This window comes from Phyllobates terribilis, unplaced genomic scaffold, assembly GCF_046119375.1.
Source record: "Phyllobates terribilis strain yellow unplaced genomic scaffold, ASM4611937v1 Scaffold_12__6_contigs__length_324123572, whole genome shotgun sequence".
In the NCBI taxonomy this organism is placed as follows: Eukaryota; Metazoa; Chordata; class Amphibia; order Anura; family Dendrobatidae; genus Phyllobates; species Phyllobates terribilis.
The window spans coordinates 321,042,353-321,067,587 of record NW_027362772.1 but is presented as its reverse complement, the minus strand read 5'-3'; the positions used below and the strand labels follow the sequence as shown (position 1 = coordinate 321,067,587).

Genomic DNA, 25,235 nt, shown 5'->3' with positions numbered 1-25,235 from the left:
AGACGTACAGGTTGTGTCTCGGGTCTTTGTTCCTAGCATCATGAAGGATAGGTTGCGGAGGGCAGACAGGGCTGTTAAAGCCTAAGTCAAGGATTCTCTGTACTGAGTATGCCCGTGGCATGGCGGACCGTGATTGGTGGTTTGGGGGTCAGCTGATCCGGTGACCTGGCACCACCTGATTGGTTGCGGGTGACGTCACCAATGGTGCGACGGTGGGCAGGGCTTAATCTTTAAAAAGCCCACCCACAAACATGGCGGCGTGCTCTGATCATTGAGCTGTGATGGTGTTGTGTGGACGCTTTGTCTCTTGGGGTCCACGTGTGCTTTAGTTTCTGGCAGGCAGGTTTAGTGGAAATAGGCAGGCTTAGATGAAATAGGCAGGTAGCTTCATCTGACAGTCTGGCTCCGACAAAGGGGTCGCCTTACACCCCGAGCAGTTTGCAGACACCCTATTCCCAGTACCACCTGTAAGCCACGCGGAGAGATACACCTCAGTCCGGTAGCATGCCGGCTGGGAGCACGTATTCGCCGGCGTGAGTCACACACGCATCCTAGCGCCAACTGTGAAGTCCCTGTGCTGCAACAGGGCTACAGATACATTATTTATCGCACATCTCTCGTGCAGTTAATGGAGATAGTGTGAATCCCTATTCCTGCTCCGGTGTGCTGTAACACGGAGGGGATTGTTATATAAGTTGGTTGTTTTACCTTCTCACCCGGAAGCTGTTTGGCTGCAGTCCACCAGGCTGCATGGCGGACCCCGGGTTTGGTTGCTTTCCATTATTTAATAAAGTTGTTTGCAACCGTCTCCTTAACAATGGGTTTGCTGCATCCTGGCAGTGCATTAGTTCTGAGACCTTGGCAGATAAACACAGTTGCCCTTTTTTAATGTTTTTTCTTGAATTCTGGGGGAATTTTAATTCCTTTTATTGTGGCTTTGTTTTAGTTTATTGTTAGGACCCGCAAGTATTAGGACAAGTGATGGGCGAGCACTAAAATGCTCGGGTGCTCGATGCTCGGGTCGAGCACAGTGGAATACTAGGGTGCTCGACCCGAGCAATGAACCCAATGTAAGACTAAGGGAAACTCAAGTATTTTTCAGGCGGCTCCGCCCGGTGGTCTGCAGAGGGTCTAAAAATTGCCCAAATCAATGGGAACAGTGCTCAAATGACATGGGAACAGCATGGGGAAGACCCCTGGAAGCATCTCTGACTCCCAGGTCACTGCTGTCAACAATGTTGTCAGAGTATTACATCACTTTTACGGGCTTACATTAAAACATACAAAAACGAAACCAAAATGGATTCTACTGGGAAAAATGTTAAGGAACATCCTTTCCAGGGTAATGACTTGTATACAAGGCAAAATAAATAACCAAAAACAAAAATACTCCTCCACGCCTTGGGCTATGTTCACACGTAGCGTTTTTGCACTTTTGCATTGCTTTCAACCGTGACAAATGCATTCACCGGGAAATGTCATTTTAACATTTTACAATCTGCCCATGTGGTGTGTGACACATCATCAGACACATCCTGTTTCATTTATGAAGGTGGGACTCTGAAAGTCACAAAGCCTATTTTTATAGGGCCATCAGGCGGCCTTTACTATTCTTAAAGGGACAGCAGTCGGCCCTCACTATTCATAGAGAGCCATCAGACGGCTATCCTTTATTGTTCCCATTACTAAAGAGTGGGTCTCCTATACTGTTATTGCATATGCAGTGAGTGGCAGGGCTACCCAAAATTTTGACGCACCCCAATACTCCTTTGAAAATTTGGACGCACCCCAATACCCCTTTGAAGAGACCTAGAGGAGGGCCTCCTGAAAACAATGTTCCCATTATTAGGAAGTGGGTCTCCCATACTGTTTGCCTATGCAGTGAATGCAAGGGCTGCCAAAAATTTGGACCTACTTCAATGCCCCTTGAAAGAGATGTGGAGGAGGGTCTTCTGAAAAAAATGTTCCCATTATTAGGAAGTGGGTCTCCCATTGTGTTTGCCTATGCAGTGAATGCAAGGGTTGCCAAAAATTTGGAGGCACTCCAATGCCCCTTGGAAGAGACGTTGAGGTCAGAGGGCCTCCTGAAAACAATGTTCCCATTATTAGGAAGTGGGTCTTCCATTGTGTTTGCCTATGCAGTGAATGCAAAGGTAGCCAAAAATGTAGAGGCACTCCAATCCCCTTGGAAGAGACGTGGAGGTCAGAGAGCCTCCTGAAAACAATGTTCCCATGATTAGGAAGTTGGTCTCCCGTTGTGTTTGCCTTTGCAGTGAATGCAAGGGTTGCTGAAAATTTGGAGGCACTCCAATGCCCCTTGGAAGAGACGAGGAGGTCAGAGGGCCTCCTGAAAACAATGTTCCCATTATTAGGAAGTGGGTCTCCCATTGTGTTTGCCTATGCAGTGAATGCAAGGGTTGCCAAAAATTTGGAGGCACTCCAATGCCCCTTGGAAGAGACGTAGAGAGCCTCATGAAAAAATGTTCCCATTATTAGGAAGTGGGTCTCCCACAGTGTTGGCCTATGCAGTGAATGCAAGGGCTGCCAAACATTTGGAGGCACTCCAATGCCCCTTGGAAGAGACGTAGAGGGCCACGTGAAAAAATGTTCCCATTATTAGGAAGTGGGTCTCCCATAATGTTGGCCTATGAAGTGAATGCAAGGGCTGCCAAAAATTGGGAGGCACTCCAATGCCCCTTGGAAGAGACGTAGAGGGCTTCATGAAAAAATGTTCCCATTATTAGGAAGTGGGTCTCCCATTGTGTTTGCCTATGCAGTGAATGCAAGGGTTGCCAAAAATTTGGAGGCACTTCAATGCCCCTTGGAAGAGACGTGGAGGTCAGAGGGCCTCCTGAAAACAATGTTCCCATGATTAGGAAGTTGGTCTCCCATTGTGTTTGCCTTTGCAGTGAATGCAAGGGTTGCTGAAAATTTGGAGGCACTCCAATGCCCCTTGGAAGAGACGAGGAGGTCAGAGGGCCTCCTGAAAACAATGTTCCCATTATTAGGAAGTGGGTCTCCCATTGTGTTTGCCTATGCAGTGAATGCAAGGGTTGACAAAAATTTGGAGGCACTCCAATGCCCCTTGGAAGAGACGTAGAGAGCCTGATGAAAAAATGTTCCCATTATTAGGAAGTGGGTCTCCCACAGTGTTGGCCTATGCAGTGAATGCAAGGGCTGCCAAACATTTGGAGGCACTCCAATGCCCCTTGGAAGAGACGTAGAGGGCCACGTGAAAAAATGTTCCCATTATTAGGAAGTGGGTCTCCCATAATGTTGGCCTATGCAGTGAATGCAAGGGCTGCCAAAAATTGGGAGGCACTCCAATGCCCCTTGGAAGAGACGTAGAGGGCTTCATGAAAAAATGTTCCCATTATTAGGAAGTGGGTCTCCCATTGTGTTTGCCTATGCAGTGAATGCAAGGGTTGCCAAAAATTTGGAGGCAGTCCAACGCCGCTTTGAAGAGACGTAGAGGTCAGAGGGCCTCCTGAAAACAATGTTCCCATTATTAGGAAGTGGGTCTCCCATTGTGTTTGCCTATGCAGTGAATGCAAGGGTTGTCAAAAATTTGGAGGCAGTCCAATGCCTGTTGGAAGAGACGTGAAGGTCAGAGGGTCTCCTGAAAACAATGTTTTCATTATTAGGAAGTGGGTCTCCCATTGTGTTTGCCTATGCAGTGAATGCAAGGGTTGCCAAAAATTTGGAGGCACTCCAATGCCCCTTGGAAAGAGACGTAGAGGGCCTCATGAAAAAATGTTCCCATTATTAGGAAGTAGGTCTCCCACAGTGTTGGCCTATGCAGTGAATGCAAGGGCTGCCAAAAATTGGGAGGCACTCCAATGCCCCTTGGAAGAGACGTGGAGGTCAGAGGGCCTCCTGAAAACAATGTTCCCATTATTAGGAAGTGGGTTTTCCATTGTGTTTGCCTATGCAGTGAATGCAAGGGCTGCCAAAAATTGGGAGGCACTCCAATGCCCCTTGGAAGAGACGTAGAGGGCCTCATGAAAAAATGTTCCCATTATTAGGAAGTAGGTCTACCACAGTGTTGGCCTATGCAGTGAATGCAAGGGCTGCCAAAAATTGGGAGGCACTCCAATGCCCCTTGGAAGAGACATGGAGGTCAGAGGGCCTCCTGAAAACAATGTTCCCATTATTAGGAAGTGGGTCTTCCATTGTGTTTGCCTATACAGTGAATGCAAGGGTAGCCAAAAATTTAGAGGCACTCCAATGCCCCTTGGAAGAGACGTGGAGGTCAGAGGGCCTCCTGAAAACAATGTTCCCATTATTAGGAAGTGGGTCTCCCATTGTGTTTGCCTATGCAGTGAATGCAAGGGTTGCTGAAAATTTGGAGGCACTCCAATGCCCCTTGGAAGAGACGTGGAAGTCAGAGGGCCTCCTGAAAACAATGTTCCCATTATTAGGAAGTGGGTCTCCCATTGTGTTTGCCTATGCAGTGAATGCAAGGGTTGCCAAAAATTTGGAGGCACTCCAATGCCCCTTGAAAGAGACGTAGAGGGCCTCATGAAAAAATGTTCCCATTATTAGGAAGTGGGTCTCCCACAGTGTTGGCCTATGCAGTGAATGCAAGGGCTGCCAAACATTTGGAGGCACTCCAATGCCCCTTGGAAGATAAGTAGAGGGCCACGTGAAAAAATGTTCCCATTATTAGGAAGTGGGTCTCCCATAATGTTGGTCTATGCAGTGAATGCAAGGGTTGCCAATAATTGGGAGGCACTCCAATGTCCCTTGGAAGAGATGTAGAGGGCTTCATGAAAAAATGTTCCCATTATTAGGAAGTGGGTCTCCCATTGTGTTTGCCTATGCAGTGAATGCAAGGGTTGCCAAAAATTTGGAGGCACTCCAATGCCGCTTTGAAGATATGTAGAGGTCAGAGGGCCTCCTGAAAACAATGTTCCCATTATTAGGAAGTGGGTCTCCCATTGTGTTTGCCTATGCAGTGAATGCAAGGGTTGCCAAAAATTTAGAGGCACACCAATGCCCTTTGAAAGAGACGTGGAGGTCAGAGGGCCTCCTGAAAACAATGTTCCCATTAGTAGGAAGTGGGTCTCCACATTCTGTTTGCCTATGCAGTGAATGCAAGGGTTGCCAAAAATTTGGAGGCAGTCCAATGCCTGTTGGAAGAGACGTGAAGGTCAGAGGGCCTCCTGATAACAATGTTCCCATTATTAGGAAGTGGGTCTCCCATTGTGTTTACCTATGCAGTGAATGCAAGGGTTGTCAAAAATGTGGAGGCACCCCATTGCCCCTTGGAAGAGACGTAGAGGGCCTCATGAAAAACTGTTCCCATTATTAGGAAGTGGGTCTCCCATAGTGTTGGCCTATGCAGTGAATGCAAGGGTTGCCAAAAAATGGAAGGCACTCCAATGCCCCTTGGAAGAGACGTAGAGGACCACGTGAAAAAATGTTCCCATAATTAGGAAGTGGGTCTCCCATTGTGTTTGCCTATGCAGTGAATGCAAGGGTTGCCAAAAATTTAGAGGCACTCCAATGCCCCTTGGAAGAGACGTAGAGGGCCTCATGAAAAAATGTTCCCATTATTAGGAAGTGGGTCTCCCATTGTGTTTGCCTATGCAGTGAATGCAAGCGTTGCCAAAAATTTAGAGGCACGCCGATGCCCTTTGAAAGAGACGTGGAGGTCAGAGGGCCTCCTGAAAACAATGTTCCCATTATTAGGAAGTGGGTCTCCACATTGTGTTTGCCTATGCAGTGAATGTAAGGGTTGCCAAAAATTTGGAGGCAGTCCAATGCCCCTTGGAAGAGACGTGAAGATCAGAGGGCCTCCTGAAAACAATGTTCCCATTATTACGAAGTGGGTCTCCCATTGTGCTTGCCTATGCAGTGAATGCAAGGGTTGCCAAAAATTTAGAGGCACTCCAATGCCCGTTGAAAGAGACGTGGAGGTTAGAGGGCCTCCTGAAAACAGTGTTCCCATTATTTGGAAGTGAGTCTCCCATTGTGTTTGCCTATGCAGTGAATGCAAGGGTTACTGAAAATTTGGAAGCACTCCAATGCGCCTTGGAAGAGAAGTGGAGGTCAAAGGGCGTCCTGAAAACAATGTTCCCATTATTAGGAAGTGAGTCTCCCATAGTGTTGGTCTATGCAGTGAATGCAAGGGCTACCAAAAATGGGGAGGTATTCCCATGCCCCTTGGAAGAGAGGTAGAGGGCCTTATGAAAAAATGTTCCCATTATTAGGAAGTGGATCTCCCATACTGTTGCTCTATGCAGTGAATGCAAGGGTTGCCAAAAATTTGGAGGCAGTCCACTGCCCCTTGGAAGAGACGTGGAGGTCAGAGGGCCTCATGAAAACAATGCACCCATTATTAGGAAGTGGGTCTCACATAGTGTTGGCCTATGCAGTGAATGCAAAAGCTGCCAAAAATTGGAAGGCACTCCAATGCCCCTTGGAAGAGACGTAGAGGGCCTTATAAAAAAATGTTCGCATTATTAGGAAGTGGATCCCCCATAGTGTTGGCCTATGCAGTGAATGCAAGGGCTGCCAAAAATTGGGAGTCACTCCAATGCCCCTTGGAAAAGACGTAGAGGGCCTCATGATAAAATGTTCCCATTATTAGGAAGTGGGTCTCCCATAGTGTTTGCCTATGCAGTGAATGAAAGGGTTGCCAAAAATTTGATTTGGAGGCACTCCAATGCCCTTTGGAAGAGACGTGGAGGTCAGAGGGCCTCATAAAAAAATGCTCCCATTATTAGGAAGTGGGTCTCCCATTGTTTTTGCCTATGAAGTAAATGCAAGGGTTGCCAAAAATTTGAAAGCACTCCAATGTCCCTTGGAAGAGACGTGGAGGTCAGAGGGTCTCCTGAAAACAGTGTTCCCATTATTATGAAATGGGTCTCCCATTGTGTTTGCCTATGAAGTGAATGCAAGGGTTGCTAAAAATTTAGAGGCACTCCAATGCCCCTTGGAAGAGACGTGGAGGTCAGAGGGTCTCCTGAAAACAGTGTTCCCCATTATTAAGAAGTGGGTCTCCCATTGTGTTTGCCTATGCAGTGAATGTAAGGGATGTGTAATGCAGCGACGAGCTTGCATTACGGTAATGGTCTAGGATGTGTTTTACCTGACCATATACCTTTCCCCTCAGGTGACTGGTCACATGACTGTGACATCACACAGGTCCTGTATGCACAGTAAAGGTCTGTACACATGACTGGGACAGCACACAGGACCTATACACACAGCTGACTGATCACATGACTGTGACATCAGCAAGGTCCTGTCAGTTTGTGTGTGTGTGCACAGGATATATAAACCCTGGTAATTTGAGACAGGTGTGTTCTGTGCGAGGCATGAGGCCTGTTCCCCATGTGTGTGGGACACCGTTTGTGTGAGGCCTAGTGAGGCCGAGAGTGAAGCCTGGCAGCCTGAAAGGTCGAGCCTGAATCCTGTGCGTGGATGCCAGTGACCTTTGAGGGAGAGCTTGGCATACAAGAGTCCTGAAAGGCCCAGACTGGATGTGAGTGAAAACATACCAGTAGCCTTCGAAGGTACGATGGCTGGAGACCCCTACCTGGGAAGCCACAAAGCCACAGTGGTGGCAGATTAAATGGACTGCAGCAAAAAACGCAGCAAAAAACTGGGAAGAAAAACGCCAGACACGAACATGCAACCAGAGAACATACTAATGAAAGATATGAAGTGCGACAAAGAAGGTCCAAGACAAGATACTTGGAAGGGAGGTAAGAAAATTTCTAATACAATCCACAGGGAGAAGATTGGAAGAAAACAAAATCGTGTAAACTGCATGCTAGCAAATGCCAGAAGCCTGACAAACAAGATGGATGAACTGGAAGCAGAAATATCTCCAGGTAACTATGACATAGTGGGAATAACCCAGACATTGTTAGATGAAAGCTATGACTGGGCAGTTAACTTACAGGGTTACAGTCTGTTTAGAAGGGATCGAAGAAGTCGGAAAGGGGGTGGAGTCTGTCTATATGTAAAGACGTGTCTAAAGCCTACAATACGGGAGGATGTATGGGAGGGAAATGAGGAGGTCGAGTCCTTATGGGTGGAGATACATGGGGCAAAAAACAAGAATAAAATTATCATAAGAGTCTGTTATAAACCACCAAATATAGCAGAAGCCACGGAAAGTCTATTAATGAGACAAATAGACGAAGTAGCAAAAAATAACGAGGTGATTATTATGGGGGACTTCAACTACCCCGATATAGACTGGGAAACCGAAAGCTGTAGATCTCAGAAAGGAAACAGGTTTCTGTCAATTATCAAAGACAATTATTTGTCACAACTTGTGCAGGAACCAACTAGAGGGACGGCCCTTTTAGACTTAATATTAACTAACAGGCCAGACAGAATAACTGAGGTGCAGGTCGGGGGGCACCTGGGAAATAGTGACCCCAACATTATACAATTCCACATGTGCTTCAGTAGGTGCCCAGCAAGGGAGTCACAAAAACACTGAACTTCAGCTAAGAGATGCCCTTCACCTTATAGACTGGGATAGTATCTTCAGTAATAGGAGCACGGATAGAACATGGGAAATGTTCAAAACAGTCCTACATAGTCACTGTAGAAGGTCCATACCTTATGGGAATAAAAGGGCTAGGAATAGGAGGAAGCCAATGTGGCTAAATAAGGAAGTCAAGAGGGCAATGAAAAACAAAAAAAGGGCTTTCTGTAAACTTAAAGAAGAAGGCAGCGAGGAAGCGCTAATATCTTATAGGGAAAAAAACAAAATCTGTAAGAAACAAATAAGAATAGCAAAAGAGGAGACAGAGAGACTAATTGCCAAGGAAAGTAAAACGAATCCCAAACTGTTCTTTAACTATATAAACAGTAAAAGGATTAAAACTGATGGCGTTGGCCCATTGAAAAATAACCTGGGTAAAATCATAGAGGGCAATGAGGGTAAAGCAAACCTACTCAATAGCTTCTTCTCCACTGTTTTCACAAAAGAAAACAATTTATCGGAGGAAATGCAGAGTGATAAAGTAAACCCTCCACTAAATATCACCCACCTAACCCAGGAGGAAGCTCAGAAACGCCTAAATAATATCAAAATAGACAAGTCACCAGGCCCAGATGACATACACCCCCGGGTACTAAAAGAATTAAGTAATGTGATAGACAGGCCGCTGTATCTTATATTCAAGCACTCTTTATGGACAGGGACTGTCCCACTAGACTGGCGCCAAGCAAATGTGGTACCAATATTCAAAAAGGGGTCTAAAAGTGACCCTGGGAACTATAGACCAGTCAGCTTAATGTCTGTTGTGGGTAAATTGTTTGAAGGATTTCTTAGAGATGCTATTGTAGAATATCTTAATGATAATAACTGTCTAACTCCATATCAACATGGATTCATGAGGGATCGCTCCTGATCGCCTTCTACGAGGAGGTGAGCTCACAGCTGGACCGGGGAGAGTCAGTGGATGTTGTAGACCTTGACTTCTCCAAAGCGTTTGATACCGTGCCACACAAAAGGTTGGTATATAAAATGAGAATGCTTGGTCTGGGGGATAATGTGTGCAAGTGGGTAAATAGCTGGCTGAGTGATAGAAAGCCGAGGGTGGTTATCAATGGAGTAAGCTCAGGGGGTGTCAGGGTTACTAGCGGGGGGCCTCAAGGGTCTGTCTTGGGCCCTATATTATTTAATATATTTATTAATAATCTAGTGGAAGGGTTACATAGTAAAATAGCAATATTTGCAGATGATACTAAACTTTGTAAAGTAGTTAATACAGATGAGGATAGGGCACAGCTACAGGAGGATTTAGATAAATTGGGGAGTTGGGCCAAAAAATGGCAAATGGGGTTCAATGCCGATAAATGTAAGGTCATGCACATGGGAAAGAAAAACAGCAGTCACCCATACATATTAAATGGGAAACCGTTGGGGAAATCTGACATGGAGAAGGACCTGGGCGTCTTGGTTAACAGCAAATTAAATTGGAGTGCCCAGTGTCAGGCAGCAGCTGCGAAGGCAAATAGTCATGGCATGCATCAGAAGAGGAATAGGGGCATATGATGAGAACATTGTTCTTCCTCTGTATAAAGCGCTGGTAAGGCCGCACTTAGAATATTGTGCACAGTTCTGGGCTCCGGTGCTCAGGAAAGACATATTGGAGCTAGAGAGGGTACAAAGGAGGGCGACTAAGGTAATAAAGGGAATGGAGGGACTAGAATACCCAGAGAGGTTGTCAAAATTAGGCCTATTTACGTTGGAAAAGAGAAGGCTTAGGGGAGACCTCATAAACATGTACAAATACATCAGGGGGCAGTACAGAGATCTCTCCCATGACCTGTTTATACCAAGGATGGTGACAAAGACGAGGGGGCACACTATGCGTCTGGAGGAAAGGAGGTTCCTGCACCAGCATAGAAGGGGATTCTTTACGGTCAGAGCCGTGAGACTCTGGAACTCTCTGGGAGAGAAAGTGGTGATGTCCAACTCACTTAATGAGTTCAAGAGAGGCCTGGACGCCTTTCTGGAGAACAATAAAATTACATCTTATGCTTAGTGATAGTTAATTAATCCAGGGATTTAATCTGACTGCCAGATTGGAGTCGGGAAGTGAATTTTTCCTCAATGATGTAAATTGGCCTATACCGCATGGTTTTTTTTTGCCTTCCCCTGGATCAACGCTGCGGAATAGCTGCAGTGCACAAGAAATAGGCTGAACTGGATGGACGCTTGTCTTTTTTCGGCCTTATAAACTATGTAACTATGTAACTATAGGAGACCCACTTCCTAATAATGGGAACATTTGTTCATGAGGCCCTCTACGTCTCTTCCAAGGGGCATTGGAGTGCCTCCCAATTTTTTGCAGCCCTTGCATTCACTGCATAGGCCAACACTATGGGAGACCCACTTCCTAATAATGGGAACATTTTTTCATGAGGCCCTTTACGTCCCTTCCAAAGGGCATTGGAATGCCTCCCAATTTTTGGCAGCCCTTGCATTCACTGCATAGGCCAACACTATGGGAGACCCACTTCCTAATAATGGGAACATTTTTTCATGAGGCCCTCTACGTCTCTTCCAAGGGGCATTGGAGTGCCTCCCAATTTTTGGCAGCCCTTGCATTCACTGCATAGGTCAACACTATGGGAGACCCACTTCCTAATAATGGGAACATGGTTGTCAGAAGGCCCTGTGACCTCCATATCTCTTCCAAGGGGCATTGGAGCGCCACCAAATTTTTGGCACCCCTTGCATTCACTGTATAGGCAAACACAATGGGAGACCCACTTCCTAATAATGGGAACATTGTTTTCAGGAGGCCCTGTGACCTCCACATCTCTTCCAAGAGGCATTGGACTGCCTGAAAATTTTGGGCAACCCTTGCATTCACTGCATTGGCAAACACTATGGGAGACCCACTTCCTAATAATGGCAACATTTTTTCATGAGGCCCTCTACATCTCTTCCAAGGGGCATTGGAGTGCCCCCCAATTTTTTGCAGCCCTTGCATTCACTGCATAGGCCAACACTATGGGAGACCCACTTTCTAATAATGGGAACATTTTTTCATGAGGCCCTCTATGTCTCTTCCAAGGGGCATTGGAGTGCCTCACAATTTTTGGAAGCACTTGTATTCACTGCATAGGCCAACACAATGGGAAAGCCACTTCCTAATAATAGGAACATGGTTTTCAGGAGGCCCTCTGACCTCCACATTTCTTCCAAGGGGCATTGGAGTGCCTCCAAATTTTTGGCACCCCTTTCATTCAGTGTATAGGCAAACACAATGGGAGACCCACTTCCTAATAATGGGAACATTGTTTTCAGGAGGCCCAGTGACCTCCACATCTCTTCCAAGAGGCATTGGACTGCCTCCAAATTTTTGGCAACCCTTGCATTCACTGCATAGGCAAACACAATGGGAGACCCACTTTCTAATACTGGGAACACTGTTTTCAGGAGACCCTCTGACCTCCACGTCTCTTCCAAGGGGCATTGGAGTGCCTCTAAATTTTTGGCAACCCTTGCATACACTTCATAGGCAAACACAATGGGAGACAAACTTCCTAATAATGGGAACATTGTTTTCAGGAGGCCCTCTGACTTCCACGTCTCTTCCAATGGGCATTGGAGTGCCTACGAATCAAATTTTTGGCAACCCTTGCATTCACTGCATAGGCAAACACAATGGGAGACCCACTTCCTAATAATGGGAACATTTTTTCATGAGGCCCTTTACGTCTCTTCCAAGAGGCATTGGAATGCCTCCCAATTTTTGGCAGCCCTTGCATTCATTGCATAGGCCAACACTATGGTAGACCCACTTCCTAATAATGGAAACATTTTTTCATGAGGCCCTCTACTTCTCTTCCAAGGGGCATTGGAGTGCCTCCCAATTTTTGGCATCTCTTGCATTCACTGCATAGGCCAACACAATGGGAGACCCACTTCCTAATAGGAACATGATTGTCAGGAGGCCCTCTGACCTCCACATCTCTTACAAGGGGCACTGGAGTGCCTCTAAATTTTTGGCACCCCTTGCATTCAGTGTATAGGCAAACACAATGGGAGACCCACTTCCTAATAATAGGAACATTGTTTTCAGGATGCCCTGTGATCTCCACGTTTCTTCCAAAAGGCTTTGGACTGCCTCCAAATTTTTGGCAACCCTTGCATTTCACTGCATAGGCAAACACAATGGGAGACCCACTTCCTAATAGTGGGAACATTGTTTTCAGGAGACCCTCTGACCTCCACGTCTCTTCCAAGGGGCATTAGAGTGCCTCTAAATTTTTGGCAACCCTTGCATTCACTTCATAGGCAAACACAATGGGAGACCCACTTCCTAATATTGGGAACATTGTTTTCAGGAGGCCCTCTGACCTCTACATCTCTTCCAAGGGGCATTGGAGTGCCTCCGAATCAAATTTTTGGCAACCCTTGCATTTCACTGCATAGGCAAACACAATGGGAGACCCACTTCCTAAAAGTGGGAACATTGTTTTCAGGAGACCCTCTGACCTCCACGTCTCTTCCAAGGGGCATTAGAGTGCCTCTAAATTTTTGGCAACCCTTGCATTCACTTCATAGGCAAACACAATGGGAGACCCACTTCCTAATAATGGGGACATTTTTTTTAAGAGGCCCCCTGACCTCCACGTCTCTTCCAAAGGGCATTGGAGTGCCTCCAAATCAAATTTTTGGCAATCCCTTTATTCACTGCATAGGCAAACACAGTGGGAGACCCACTTCCTAATAATGGGAACATTTTATCATGAGGCCCTCTAAGTCTCTTCCAAGGGGCATTGGAGTGCCTCCCAATCTTAGCAGCTTTTGCATTCACTGCATAGGCAAACACAATGGGAGACCCACTTCCTAATAATGGGAATTTTGGTTTGAGGAGGCCCTCTGACCTTCTCGTCTCTTTCAAGGGGCATTAGAGTGCCTCTAATTTTTTTGCATATGTAAGGCAGCGCTAGTCATCATACTGGGGGTTACTCGCTTCGCTGTGTCAATCAATGCACATGTGCAATGTCTTTACGCTTTTCTCACAATGTTGAAGTTTATTACGTCATAAGCCACAGTTCACCGGGTCCAACTCCGTGGCACGCTGACACACACATCTACAATATTCATGAGACAAGTGGCACACAGGCCCACTTGCTCCAGGTTACAGCCTACGGCAAGGTAATAAATTATCAATGTCCATAACATAGTCCATGTAACAAAGTGTATTACCTTTGCCGGGTTTAGTTACATAGTTACATAGTTTATAAGGCCGAAAAAAGACAAGCGTCCATCCAGTTCAGCCTATTTCTTGTGCACTGCAGCTATTCCGCAGCGTTGATCCAGGGGAAGGCAACAAAAACCCCATGCGGTTTTTTTTTTTTTCTATATAGCGCTAACATATTCCGCAGCACTTTACATACATTATCGTCGCTGTCCCCATCGGGGCTCACAATCTAGATTCCCTATCAGTATGTCTTTGGAGTGTGGGAGGAAACCGGAGAACCCGGAGGAAACCCACGCAAACACGGGGAGAACATACAAACTCCTTGCAGATGTTGTCCTTGGTGGGATTTGAACCCAGGACCCCAGCGCTGCAAGGCTGCAGTGCTAACCACTGCGCCACCGTGCACAATATTCTAAGTGCGGCCTTACCAGCGCTTTATACAGAGGAAGAACAATGTTCTCATCATATGCCCCTATTCCTCTTCTGATGCATGCCATGACTCTATTTGCCTTCGCAGCTGCTGCCTGACACTGGGCACTCCAATTTAATTTGCTGTTAACCAAGACGCCCAGGTCCTTCTCCATGTCAGATTTCCCCAACGGTTTCCCATTTAATATGTATGGGTGACTGCTGTTTTTCTTTCCCATGTGCATGACCTTACATTTATCGGCATTGAACCCCATCTGCCATTTTTTGGCCCAACTCCCCAATTTATCTAAATCCTCCTGTAGCTGTGCCCTATCCTCATCTGTAACTACTTTACAAAGTTTAGTATCATCTGCAAATATTGGTATTTTACTATGCAACCCTTCCACTAGATCATTAATAAATATATTAAATAATATAGGGCCCAAGACAGACCCTTGAGGCCCCCCGCTAGTAACCCTGACACCCCCTGAGCTTACTCCATTGATAACCACCCTCTGCTTTCTATCACTCAGCCAGCTATTTACCCACTTGCACACATTATAGTGTTGGCCTATGTAGTGAATGCAAGGGCTGCCAAAAATTTGGAGGCAGTCCAATGCCCCTTGGAAGAGACGTGGAGGTCTCATGAAAAAATGTTCCCATTATTAGGAAGTGGATCCCCCATAGTGTTGGCCTATGCAGTGAATGCAAGGGCTGCAAAAAATTGAGAGGCAGTCCAATGCCCCTTGGAAGCGACGTAGAGGGCCTCATGAAAAAATGTTCCCATTATTAGAAAGTGGGTCTCCCATAGTGCTGGCCTATGCAGTGAATGCAAGGGCTGCCAAAAATTGGGAGGCACTCCAATGTCCCTTGGAAAAGACGTGGAGGAAAGTCTCATAAAAAAATGTTCCCATTAAAAAGGAGCAGGTCTGCTATACTTTTAATGCCCCAGCACTAAGTGTATGGGCTGACAAACATTTACCCCTGGGGGGTATACATGAACATACTGTATAAAAATTTTTTTTTACCGGCATCATAAACACCCTTTAAAAAAATTACGTGGCTGTTGCATCACAGACCACGGTCACCCTGGTGATATGGTGGTGGAGGATGAGGAGAAGGACAAGAGCAAATAGCCAAAATCAGGAAGCATATACCCATGTGTGGGTGTGAAGAGGTGCATGGGAATACACCTCCCAAAAAAAGACACTGGATTTGAGTTTATGTTATGCTGCTATCATTCGGTGGTGATGAGAAGTCTGGCCCAATCCAGCCCTTGTTCATTTTTATAAGAGTCAGCCTGTCAGCATTGTCAGTTGACAGGCGGATGCGCTTATCAGTTATAATTCCCCCAGCGGCACTAAAAACCCGCTCTGATAAAACGCTGGCGGCAGGGCAGGCCAGGACCTCCAAGGCGTAGAGAGCCAGTTCATTCCACGTATCCAGCTTGGATACCCAATAATTATAAGGCACAGAGGAATCATGGAGGACGTTGCTACGGTCGGCAAGGTAGTCCCTCAGCATCTTCCCAAACGTTGCACTCCTTGTGAGAGTACCCCGCGCCTCAGGGCCTGTGCGATGGGAGGGTCTGATAAAACTCTCCCAGAACTTTGACAGTGTTCCCCTGCCTCTGCTGGATTGGAGTTGTGTCTCTCTCGCTTGTACTCCTTGGTTGTCCAAAGAACTGTGACCTCTGCCGCTAGCGTTTCCAGATGGGAATTTTTTTTAATAGTGTTTTTTAATATCCCTGTGTGCTGCTGTCCTCGCTCTGTATGTCCTCCTGCCAGGTTGGGTCAGTTACTATATCATCCACCACCTCGTCTTCCACTTCCACACCCTTGTCCTCCTCCTGACTTTCTGGCAATTGTGTCTCATCATCGTCCACCTCTTGTGACACTTTCCCACCATCGCCTTTGTGTGACCGTGGCTGCTCAAATATTTGGTCATCGCTACATGCTATCTCCTCTTGCCGGCTTCAAGTCTACCGGGCGGGAGGCCCGAATCTATAAATGGAAAAGTGAACAGCTCTTCGGAGTGTCCAAGTGTGGGATCAGTTGTCTCCGGGTGCTCAGCATGGTGGGAGGAAGGAGGATCAGGGTGAGGAATATGAAGCCCAGACTCACTAAGACGTGACCGTGTGGAAAACAGGGTGGTGGTGGCTAAGTAACTGGAAGCAGTATCTGCTATCCAACCAATAACCTTTTCACACTGCTCTGTGTTCAATAGTGGTGTTCTGCGGTCCCCTATTAATTGGGACAGGAAGGTTGAGCGAGAAGATGTAGGTGTTTGTTGTGGCACATTTTCAGCTTGCCCACGGCCTCGGCCTCTGCATGCACCATCACCATCACGTCCAGTTCCCCGTCCCTTGCCACGTACCTTGCCCATTTTAAATGGAGGACAATATCTTCCACGTTCACTACAAATGGCTGAATTTGGAGCGAACTTATATGTGATCCGTGTGACGGACAAACCACAGTTTTAATTAGCTGGCAAGTAGGTAACTATTTTTAATAGTGCCGATCTCATGTCAATAAGTTCACTGACACACTGCAACAAAATTTCAATGGAGGTCAGAAATGGCAATATTTTCAGCGCAATTATATGTGATCCATGTGACGGACAAGCCACAGTTTTAAATAGCTGGCCTGTAGGTAACTATTTTTAACAGCAAACTGGTGTCAATAACTTCGCTGACACACTGAAACAAAATTTTAATGGAGGCCAGAAATGGCAGAATTTTCAGAGCAATTATATGTGATCCATGTGACGGACAAACCACAGTTTTAAATAGCTGGCCTGTAGGTAACTATTTTTAACAGCGCCGACCTTGTGTCAATACGTTTACTTACACACAGCAACAAAATTTCAATGGAGGCCAGAAATGGCAATATTTTCAGCGCAATTATATGTGATCCATGTGACGGACAAACCACAGTTTTAAATAGCTGGATTTTTAGCGCTGTAATATGGAAAGGATCTGGCTGTATTCTGCAGTGCCAATAAGCAAATGGCGCAGAAAAATGGTGTTCTCTGGATTGCTTTTTAAGCAAATAATCAGGATTAAGATAAAAAAAATTATTCCTGGCCCCTGATACCTGGGGCTATTTCTAGAAATATCTGTAACAGCAGCAGCAGACAGAACTGGAATGGAGCCTCTTGCTATGTGCACTGCAGTCTGCTATATACCCTGTCTGACTGCCTAGCACTGATATCTCTGTAGCTGGATTAGTCCTCAGAAGGACTGTTAGTTGAGATGGTTATGTGTAGAACTAGATGGTGGCCCGATTCAAACACATCAACGTATTCTAGAATATGTATGGGCCGACTGGGCGCAATCAGCAGAGCGGTGTTTAAATTTGGCGCCGATATCGCTGATTGGTCGCGGCCGCGACCAATTAGCAGAGCGGTGTTCAAATTTGACGCGAATATCGCTGATTGGTCGCGATTTTGGTCGCTCGTTTTGCTGAGGACAGGGGAGCGGCGCTGCGTGTGCGGGTACTTCCGCTGCGAGCAGCCGGGAGATGAGCGGCTGCTCGCAGCAGAAGCATCCTGACCGCCGGCGCCGCTCCCCGGTCCTCCCTTTACACTTGCCGTCGGGAGATCAGCGGGCCAAGCCGCTGATCTCCCGACAGTAGCCGCATGGAGGTCAGCGGCGCTGCCGGTCAGGGTAGTTCATCTGCCGCTGACCTCCGTGCGGCAGATGAGCCGCTAACGGCCGCCATCTTTTTCTGAAATACCGCGTCGCTGATTGGCCGCGGCCGGACCAATCAGCGACCCGGGATTTCCTGGACAGAAGGACAGACAGACGGGATAAGACAATTATATATATATATATATATATGTTGTGGTATACCTACACTAACTAATAAACAACCAAATCTCTCCCTAGCTCAGCAGCAGCTCTCCCTACACTGTCTGATTCCGGAGTAGACTGTGACGAGCATGGCGGCGCCAGGTCTGATATACACCTGATGACGCTGTGCGGCCAGCCAATCACTGTAATGCCACAACCAACATGGCTACGGCATTACAGTGCATGGCAGGCAATCCCTGCATGTTCTAAAGAGCGCCAAACATGCAGGGAGGGGACCCGAGCTCCTGCCGAGCAACCCCAGAAATATTCGGCGAGCGCCGAGCAGTAGCGAGCATGCTCGCTCATAACTAGTCACGACTCATCTATAGCAACCTCCACAGAGTCCAATGTTTGGCCACAGTGCCTGGATTATGGCACAGTAGAAGAATGCCGCACAATGCTCCCCGCACAAAGTGCAGGAAAGGAGACCTTACCAGGAGCACATGGATCCAAATCCTGAGAGGTGGTGCCCCAGGGGACGCGGTCTTTCCCATTCATTGCGCTATATACAGGTTTGCCTGTAATAAATGACTAGATCCACCTCATTATTGATGGTAATATTTGAAGTTCTGATGATGGACATTCCCGGGCAGCTGTGCTGGGGGATTATTACTCCTCATCACCATCTGCTACAATATTCAACTTTGTCTCTTTGAGCAGAACTTTCCTAGTGACTCACCTGGATGTCTCACTCAGGGTCCTTGCTCAGACACCACCTACACTCCGCTCTGTGCACAGAATGTGTGGGGGAGCAGGAGCCAGGGTCCTCGCCTGCTTCGTCACGGCCTTGTACAAAAGGTATCAGATGTGCTGAGCATTCCCACACACATTAACCCATCCGTGATCAGCACAATACATGACCAGTAACCGTGCTCAGCATGGCCCATCATCTTCCACGCCTCATTGGCTCTTTCCCCATTTCTTTATGCCTTGATACCGTGCACACAGTATGTATTGACCCTCTATATTATCCAAGAAGACCTCCACAACCCTGCAGCGCCTCAGCTGCTCCTCTCTCTGCACATTTTCTACGAGGGGGCAGTTAACTGCTTTTCACCTTTCAGTTGCTCATAGTCACTAACATGGTGGAAACACCTTGTCTATTCTCAGTGAATAGTGACATTTAGGCCACCGCCCCACTATCAGTATTCGGCCCCACTATCAGTATTCGGCCCCACTATCTGTATTCCGCCCCACTATCTGTATTCCGCCCCACTATCTGTATTCCGCCCCACTATCTGTATTCCGCCCCACTATCTGTATTCCGCCCCACTATCTGTATTCCGCCCCACTATCAGTATTCTGCCCCACTATCAGTATTCTGCCCCACTATCAGTATTCAGCCCCACTATCAGTATTCCGTTCCACTATCAGTATTCCGTTCCACTATCAGTATTCAGCCCCACTATCAGTATTCCGTTCCACTATCAGTATTCGGCCCCACTATCAGTATTCGGCCCCACTATCAGTATTCGGCCCCACTATCAGTATTCGGCCCCACTATCAGTATTCGGCCCCACTATCAGTATTCAGCCCCACTATCAGTATTCCGTTCCACTATCAGTATTCCGTTCCACTATTAGTATTCAGCCCCACTATCAGTATTCAGCCCCACTATCAGTATTCCGTTCCACTATCAGTATTCCGTTCCACTATCAGTATTCCGCCCCACTATCAGTATTCCGCCCCACTATCAGTATTCCGCCCCACTATCAGTATTCCGCCCCACTATCAGTATTCCGCCCCACTATCAGTATTCGGCCCCACTATCAGTATTCAGCTCCACTATCAGTATTCGGCCCCACTATCAGTATTCGGCCCCACTATCAGTATTCGGCCCCACTATCAGTATTCGGCCCCACTATCATTATTCGGCCCCACTATCAGTATTCGGCCCCACTATCAGTATTCAGCCCCACTATCAGTATTCCGTTCCACTATCAGTATTCAGCCCCACTATCAGTATTCGGCCCCATCATCAGTATTCGGCCCCACTATCAGTATTCAGCCCCACTATCAGTATTCGGCCCCACTATCAGTATTCAGCCCCACTATCAGTATTCAGCCCCACTATCAGTATTCGGCCCCACTATCAGTATTCCGTTCCACTATCAGTATTCAGCCCCACTATCAGTATTCGGCCCCACTATCAGTATTCAGCCCCACTATCAGTATTCAGCCCCACTATCAGTATTCAGCCCCACTATCAGTATTCGGCTCCACTATCAGTATTCAGCCCCACTATCAGTATTCGGCCCCACTATCAGTATTCCGTTCCACTATCAGTATTCAGCCCCACTATCAGTATTCGGCCCCATCATCAGTATTCAGCCCCACTATCAGTATTCGGCCCCATCATCAGTATTCGGCCCCACTATCAGTATTCCCGCAGAGAAGAAGCCGCAGGATCATGCGCATAACCGGGACAACCGGTTACGTCTCTGGTTGTCTCAGTTATGTCTCCAGTTGTCCCGGTTATCTCGGTTACGTCTCCGGTTGTCTCGGTTACGTCTCCGGTTGTCTCGGTTACGTCTCCGGTTGTCTCGGTTAGTCTCCGGTTGTCTCGGTTACGTCTCCGGTTGTCCCGGTTATCTCGGTTACGTCTCCGGTTGTCTCGGTTACGTCTCCGGTTATCTCGGTTACGTCTCCGGTTGTCTCGGTTACGTCTCCGGTTGTCCCGGTTACGTCTTTGGTTGTGCCGGCTACGTCTCCGGTTGTCCCTGGTTGTCCCAGTTATGTCTCCGGTTGTCCCCGGTTGTCTCGGTTACGTCTCCGGTTGTCCCGGTTGCGTCTCCGGTTGTCCCTGTTACGTCTCCGGTTGTCTCGGTTATGTCTCTGGTTGTCCCAGTTATGTCTCCGGTTGTCCCCGGTTGTCTCGGTTACGTCTCCGGTTGTCCCGGTTGCGTCTCCGGTTGTCCCGGTTATGCGCATGATCCTGCGGCTTCTTCTCTGCGGGACAACTTACCTTGATAACGGGAGTTCACAACTAGACGCTGCTGACTCCGCCCAGTCACCGCCCGCTCTCCGGTCCGTGGCCTTCCACCGCCCATCCTTTCAGGGCGTAGCCAATCAGCTCCCGTATTTCTGAAGCGCAGCCAATCAGAGCGGTCCGTGGGCGTTCCGCGGCTGTAAGAGCCGGGTTAGGCTGCGGCGCGGTCCTGTCTTGTCCGGAGCGGAGCGGGGCCGGGATGGAAAGCGGCCGGCGGGCCGGTGCCGAGGGATGAGCCGGGGAGCGGCGAGGCTAGCGGGGAGCGGCGGAGTCTGCAGTGCGGGGCGGACGGGACGTGTGAGATATGAGGCGGCTCCTGAGCGGTGCTCTGCTCTACTATGATTCGCTATGTGCTCGCTGTGATGGCGAGTGTGACCGGCGCCGGGGGACTCGCTGCTCAAGGTGAGTGCAGCCCGGGGAGAGAGGACGCGTCCTCGCGTATCACCGCCACTGCACGGGAGAGGACCGGGGGTGGGGGGAGAGGACCGGGGAGAGAGGGGGAGAGAGGGAGAGGACCGGGGAGAGAGGGGAGAGAGGGAGAGGACCGGGGAGAGATTGGGGGAGAGAGAGAGGGAGAGGACCGGGGAGAGAGGGGAGAGAGGGAGAGGACCGGGGAGAGATTGGGGGAGAGAGAGAGGGAGAGGACCGGGGAGAGAGGGGAGAGAGGGAGAGGACCGGGGAGAGAGGGGAGAGAGGGAGAGGACCGGGGAGAGATTGGGGGAGAGAGAGAGAGAGAGAGGATCGGGGAGAGATTGGGGGAGAGAGAGAGAGAGAGGATCGGGGAGAGATTGGGGGAGAGAGAGAGAGGATCGGGGAGAGATTGGGGGAGAGAGAGAGAGAGAGGATCGGGGAGAGATTGGGGGAGAGAGAGAGAGGATCGGGGAGAGATTGGGGGAGAGAGAGAGAGAGAGGATCGGGGAGAGATTGGGGGAGAGAGAGAGAGAGAGAGGATCGGGGAGAGATTGGGGGAGAGAGAGAGAGAGGATCGGGGAGAGATTGGGGGAGAGAGAGAGAGAGGATCGGGGAGAGATTGGGGGAGAGAGAGAGAGAGAGGATCGGGGAGAGATTGGGGGAGAGAGAGAGAGAGGATCGGGGAGAGATTGGGGGAGAGAGAGAGAGAGGATCGGGGAGAGATTGGGGGAGAGAGAGAGAGAGGATCGGGGAGAGATTGGGGGAGAGAGAGAGAGAGGATCGGGGAGAGATTGGGGAGAGAGAGAGAGAGAGAGGATCGGGGAGAGATTGGGGGAGAGAGAGAGAGAGGATCGGGGAGAGATTGGGGGAGAGAGAGAGAGAGGATCGGGGAGAGATTGGGGGAGAGAGAGAGAGAGGATCGGGGAGAGATTGGGGGAGAGAGAGAGAGAGAGAGAGAGAGGATCGGGGAGAGATTGGGGGAGAGAGAGAGAGGATCGGGGAGAGATTGGGGGAGAGAGGATCGGGGAGAGATTGGGGGAGAGAGAGAGAGAGAGGATCGGGGGAGAGAGAGAGAGAGAGAGGATTGGGGGAGAGAGAGAGAGAGAGGATTGGGGGAGAGAGAGAGAGAGAGGATTGGGGGAGAGAGAGAGAGAGGATCGGGGAGAGAGAGGATTGGGGGAGAGAGAGAGAGAGAGGATCGGGGGAGAGAGAGGATTGGGGGAGAGAGAGAGAGAGAGAGGATCGGGGAGAGATTGGGGGAGAGAGAGAGAGAGAGGATCGGGGAGAGATTGGGGGAGAGAGAGAGAGAGAGAGAGGATCGGGGAGAGATTGGGGGAGAGAGAGAGAGAGAGAGAGGATCGGGGAGAGATTGGGGGAGAGAGAGAGAGAGGATCGGGGAGAGATTGGGGGAGAGAGAGAGAGAGGATCGGGAGAGAGAGAGAGAGAGAGAGGATGGGGGAGAGAGAGAGAGAGAGGATCGGGGAGAGATTGGGGGAGAGAGAGAGAGAGGATCGGGGAGAGATTGGGGGAGAGCGAGAGAGAGAGGATCGGGGAGAGATTGGGGGAGAGAGAGAGAGAGAGGATCGGGGAGAGATTGGGGGAGAGAGAGAGAGAGGATCGGGGAGAGATTGGGGGAGAGAGAGAGAGAGGATTGGGGGAGAGAGAGAGAGAGGATCGGGGAGAGATTGGGGGAGAGAGAGAGAGAGGATCGGGGAGAGATTGGGGGAGAGAGAGAGAGAGGATCGGGGAGAGATTGGGGGAGAGAGAGAGAGAGGATCGGGGAGAGATTGGGGGAGAGAGAGAGAGAGGATCGGGGAGAGATTGGGGGAGAGAGAGAGAGAGGATCGGGGAGAGATTGGGGGAGAGAGAGAGAGAGGATCGGGGAGAGATTGGGGGAGAGAGAGAGAGAGGATCGGGGAGAGATTGGGGGAGAGAGAGAGAGAGGATCGGGGAGAGATTGGGGGAGAGAGAGAGAGAGGATCGGGGAGAGATTGGGGGAGAGAGAGAGAGAGGATCGGGGAGAGATTGGGGGAGAGAGAGAGAGAGGATCGGGGAGAGATTGGGGGAGAGAGAGAGAGAGGATCGGGGAGAGATTGGGGGAGGAGAGAGAGAGAGGATCGGGGAGAGATTGGGGGAGAGAGAGAGAGAGGATCGGGGAGAGATTGGGGGAGAGAGAGAGAGAGGATCGGGGAGAGATTGGGGGGAGAGAGAGAGAGAGGATCGGGGAGAGATTGGGGGAGAGAGAGAGAGAGGATCGGGGAGAGATTGGGGGAGAGAGAGAGAGAGAGGATCGGGGAGAGATTGGGGGAGAGAGAGAGAGGATCGGGGAGAGATTGGGGGAGAGAGAGAGAGGATCGGGGAGAGATTGGGGGAGAGAGAGAGAGGATCGGGGAGAGATTGGGGGAGAGAGAGAGAGAGGATCGGGGAGAGATTGGGGGAGAGAGAGAGAGAGGATCGGGGAGAGATTGGGGGAGAGAGAGAGAGAGAGGATCGGGGAGAGATTGGGGGAGAGAGAGAGAGAGGATCGGGGAGAGATTGGGGGAGAGAGAGAGAGAGGATCGGGGAGAGATTGGGGGAGAGAGAGAGAGAGGATCGGGGAGAGATTGGGGGAGAGAGAGAGAGAGGATCGGGGAGAGATTGGGGGAGAGAGAGAGAGAGGATCGGGGAGAGATTGGGGGAGAGAGAGAGAGAGGATCGGGGAGAGATTGGGGGAGAGAGAGAGAGAGGATCGGGGAGAGATTGGGGGAGAGAGAGAGAGAGGATCGGGGAGAGATTGGGGGAGAGAGAGAGAGAGAGGATCGGGGAGAGATTGGGGGAGAGAGAGAGAGAGGATCGGGGAGAGATTGGGGGAGAGAGAGAGAGAGGATGGGGGAGAGAGAGAGAGAGGATCGGGGAGAGATTGGGGGAGAGAGAGAGAGAGGATCGGGGAGAGATTGGGGGAGAGAGAGAGAGAGGATCGGGGAGAGATTGGGGGAGAGAGAGAGAGAGGATCGGGGAGAGATTGGGGGAGAGAGAGAGAGAGGATCGGGGAGAGATTGGGGGAGAGAGAGAGAGAGGATCGGGGAGAGATTGGGGGAGAGAGAGAGAGAGGATCGGGGAGAGATTGGGGAGAGAGAGAGAGAGAGGATCGGGGAGAGATTGGGGGAGAGAGAGAGAGAGGATCGGGGAGAGATTGGGGGAGAGAGAGAGAGGATCGGGGAGAGATTGGGGGAGAGAGAGAGAGAGGATCGGGGAGAGATTGGGGGAGAGAGAGAGAGAGGATCGGGGAGAGATTGGGGGAGAGAGAGAGAGAGGATCGGGGAGAGATTGGGGGAGAGAGAGAGAGAGGATCGGGGAGAGATTGGGGGAGAGAGAGAGAGAGGATCGGGGAGAGATTGGGGGAGAGAGAGAGAGAGGATCGGGGAGAGATTGGGGGAGAGAGAGAGAGAGGATCGGGGAGAGATTGGGGGAGAGAGAGAGAGAGGATCGGGGAGAGATTGGGGGAGAGAGAGAGAGAGGATCGGGGAGAGATTGGGGGAGAGAGAGAGAGAGGATCGGGGAGAGATTGGGGGAGAGAGAGAGAGAGGATCGGGGAGAGATTGGGGGAGAGAGAGAGAGAGGATCGGGGAGAGATTGGGGGAGAGAGAGAGAGAGGATCGGGGAGAGATTGGGGGAGAGAGAGAGAGAGGATCGGGGAGAGATTGGGGGAGAGAGAGAGAGAGGATCGGGGAGAGATTGGGGGAGAGAGAGAGAGAGGATCGGGGAGAGATTGGGGGAGAGAGAGAGAGAGGATCGGGGAGAGATTGGGGGAGAGAGAGAGAGAGGATCGGGGAGAGATTGGGGGAGAGAGAGAGAGAGGATCGGGGAGAGATTGGGGGAGAGAGAGAGAGAGGAT

At 49.4% G+C, this 25,235-nt stretch overlaps 1 protein-coding gene and 1 long non-coding RNA gene across 3 annotated transcripts in view; one reads left to right on the top strand and one right to left on the bottom strand.

Annotated features, from left to right (window-relative positions):
* Positions 1 to 20,982, bottom strand: part of LOC141171850 (uncharacterized) — an 83,575-nt gene extending 62,593 nt beyond the window's left edge. Inside the window, exon 1 of the long non-coding RNA XR_012252384.1 lies at positions 20,927 to 20,982. This is a non-coding gene — a long non-coding RNA (uncharacterized lncRNA). The remainder of the gene's footprint in view (positions 1 to 20,926) is intronic.
* Positions 20,983 to 21,065: 83 nt separating this feature from the next.
* The window catches only part of IGSF9B (immunoglobulin superfamily member 9B), a 235,460-nt gene continuing 231,290 nt past the window's right edge, over positions 21,066 to 25,235 (top strand). For both annotated transcript variants that reach the window (XM_073657479.1, XM_073657480.1), the window contains exon 1: positions 21,066 to 21,352. In XM_073657479.1, the coding sequence (XP_073513580.1) occupies positions 21,289 to 21,352 (64 nt within the window). In that variant the 5' untranslated portion in view covers positions 21,066 to 21,288. The remainder of the gene's footprint in view (positions 21,353 to 25,235) is intronic.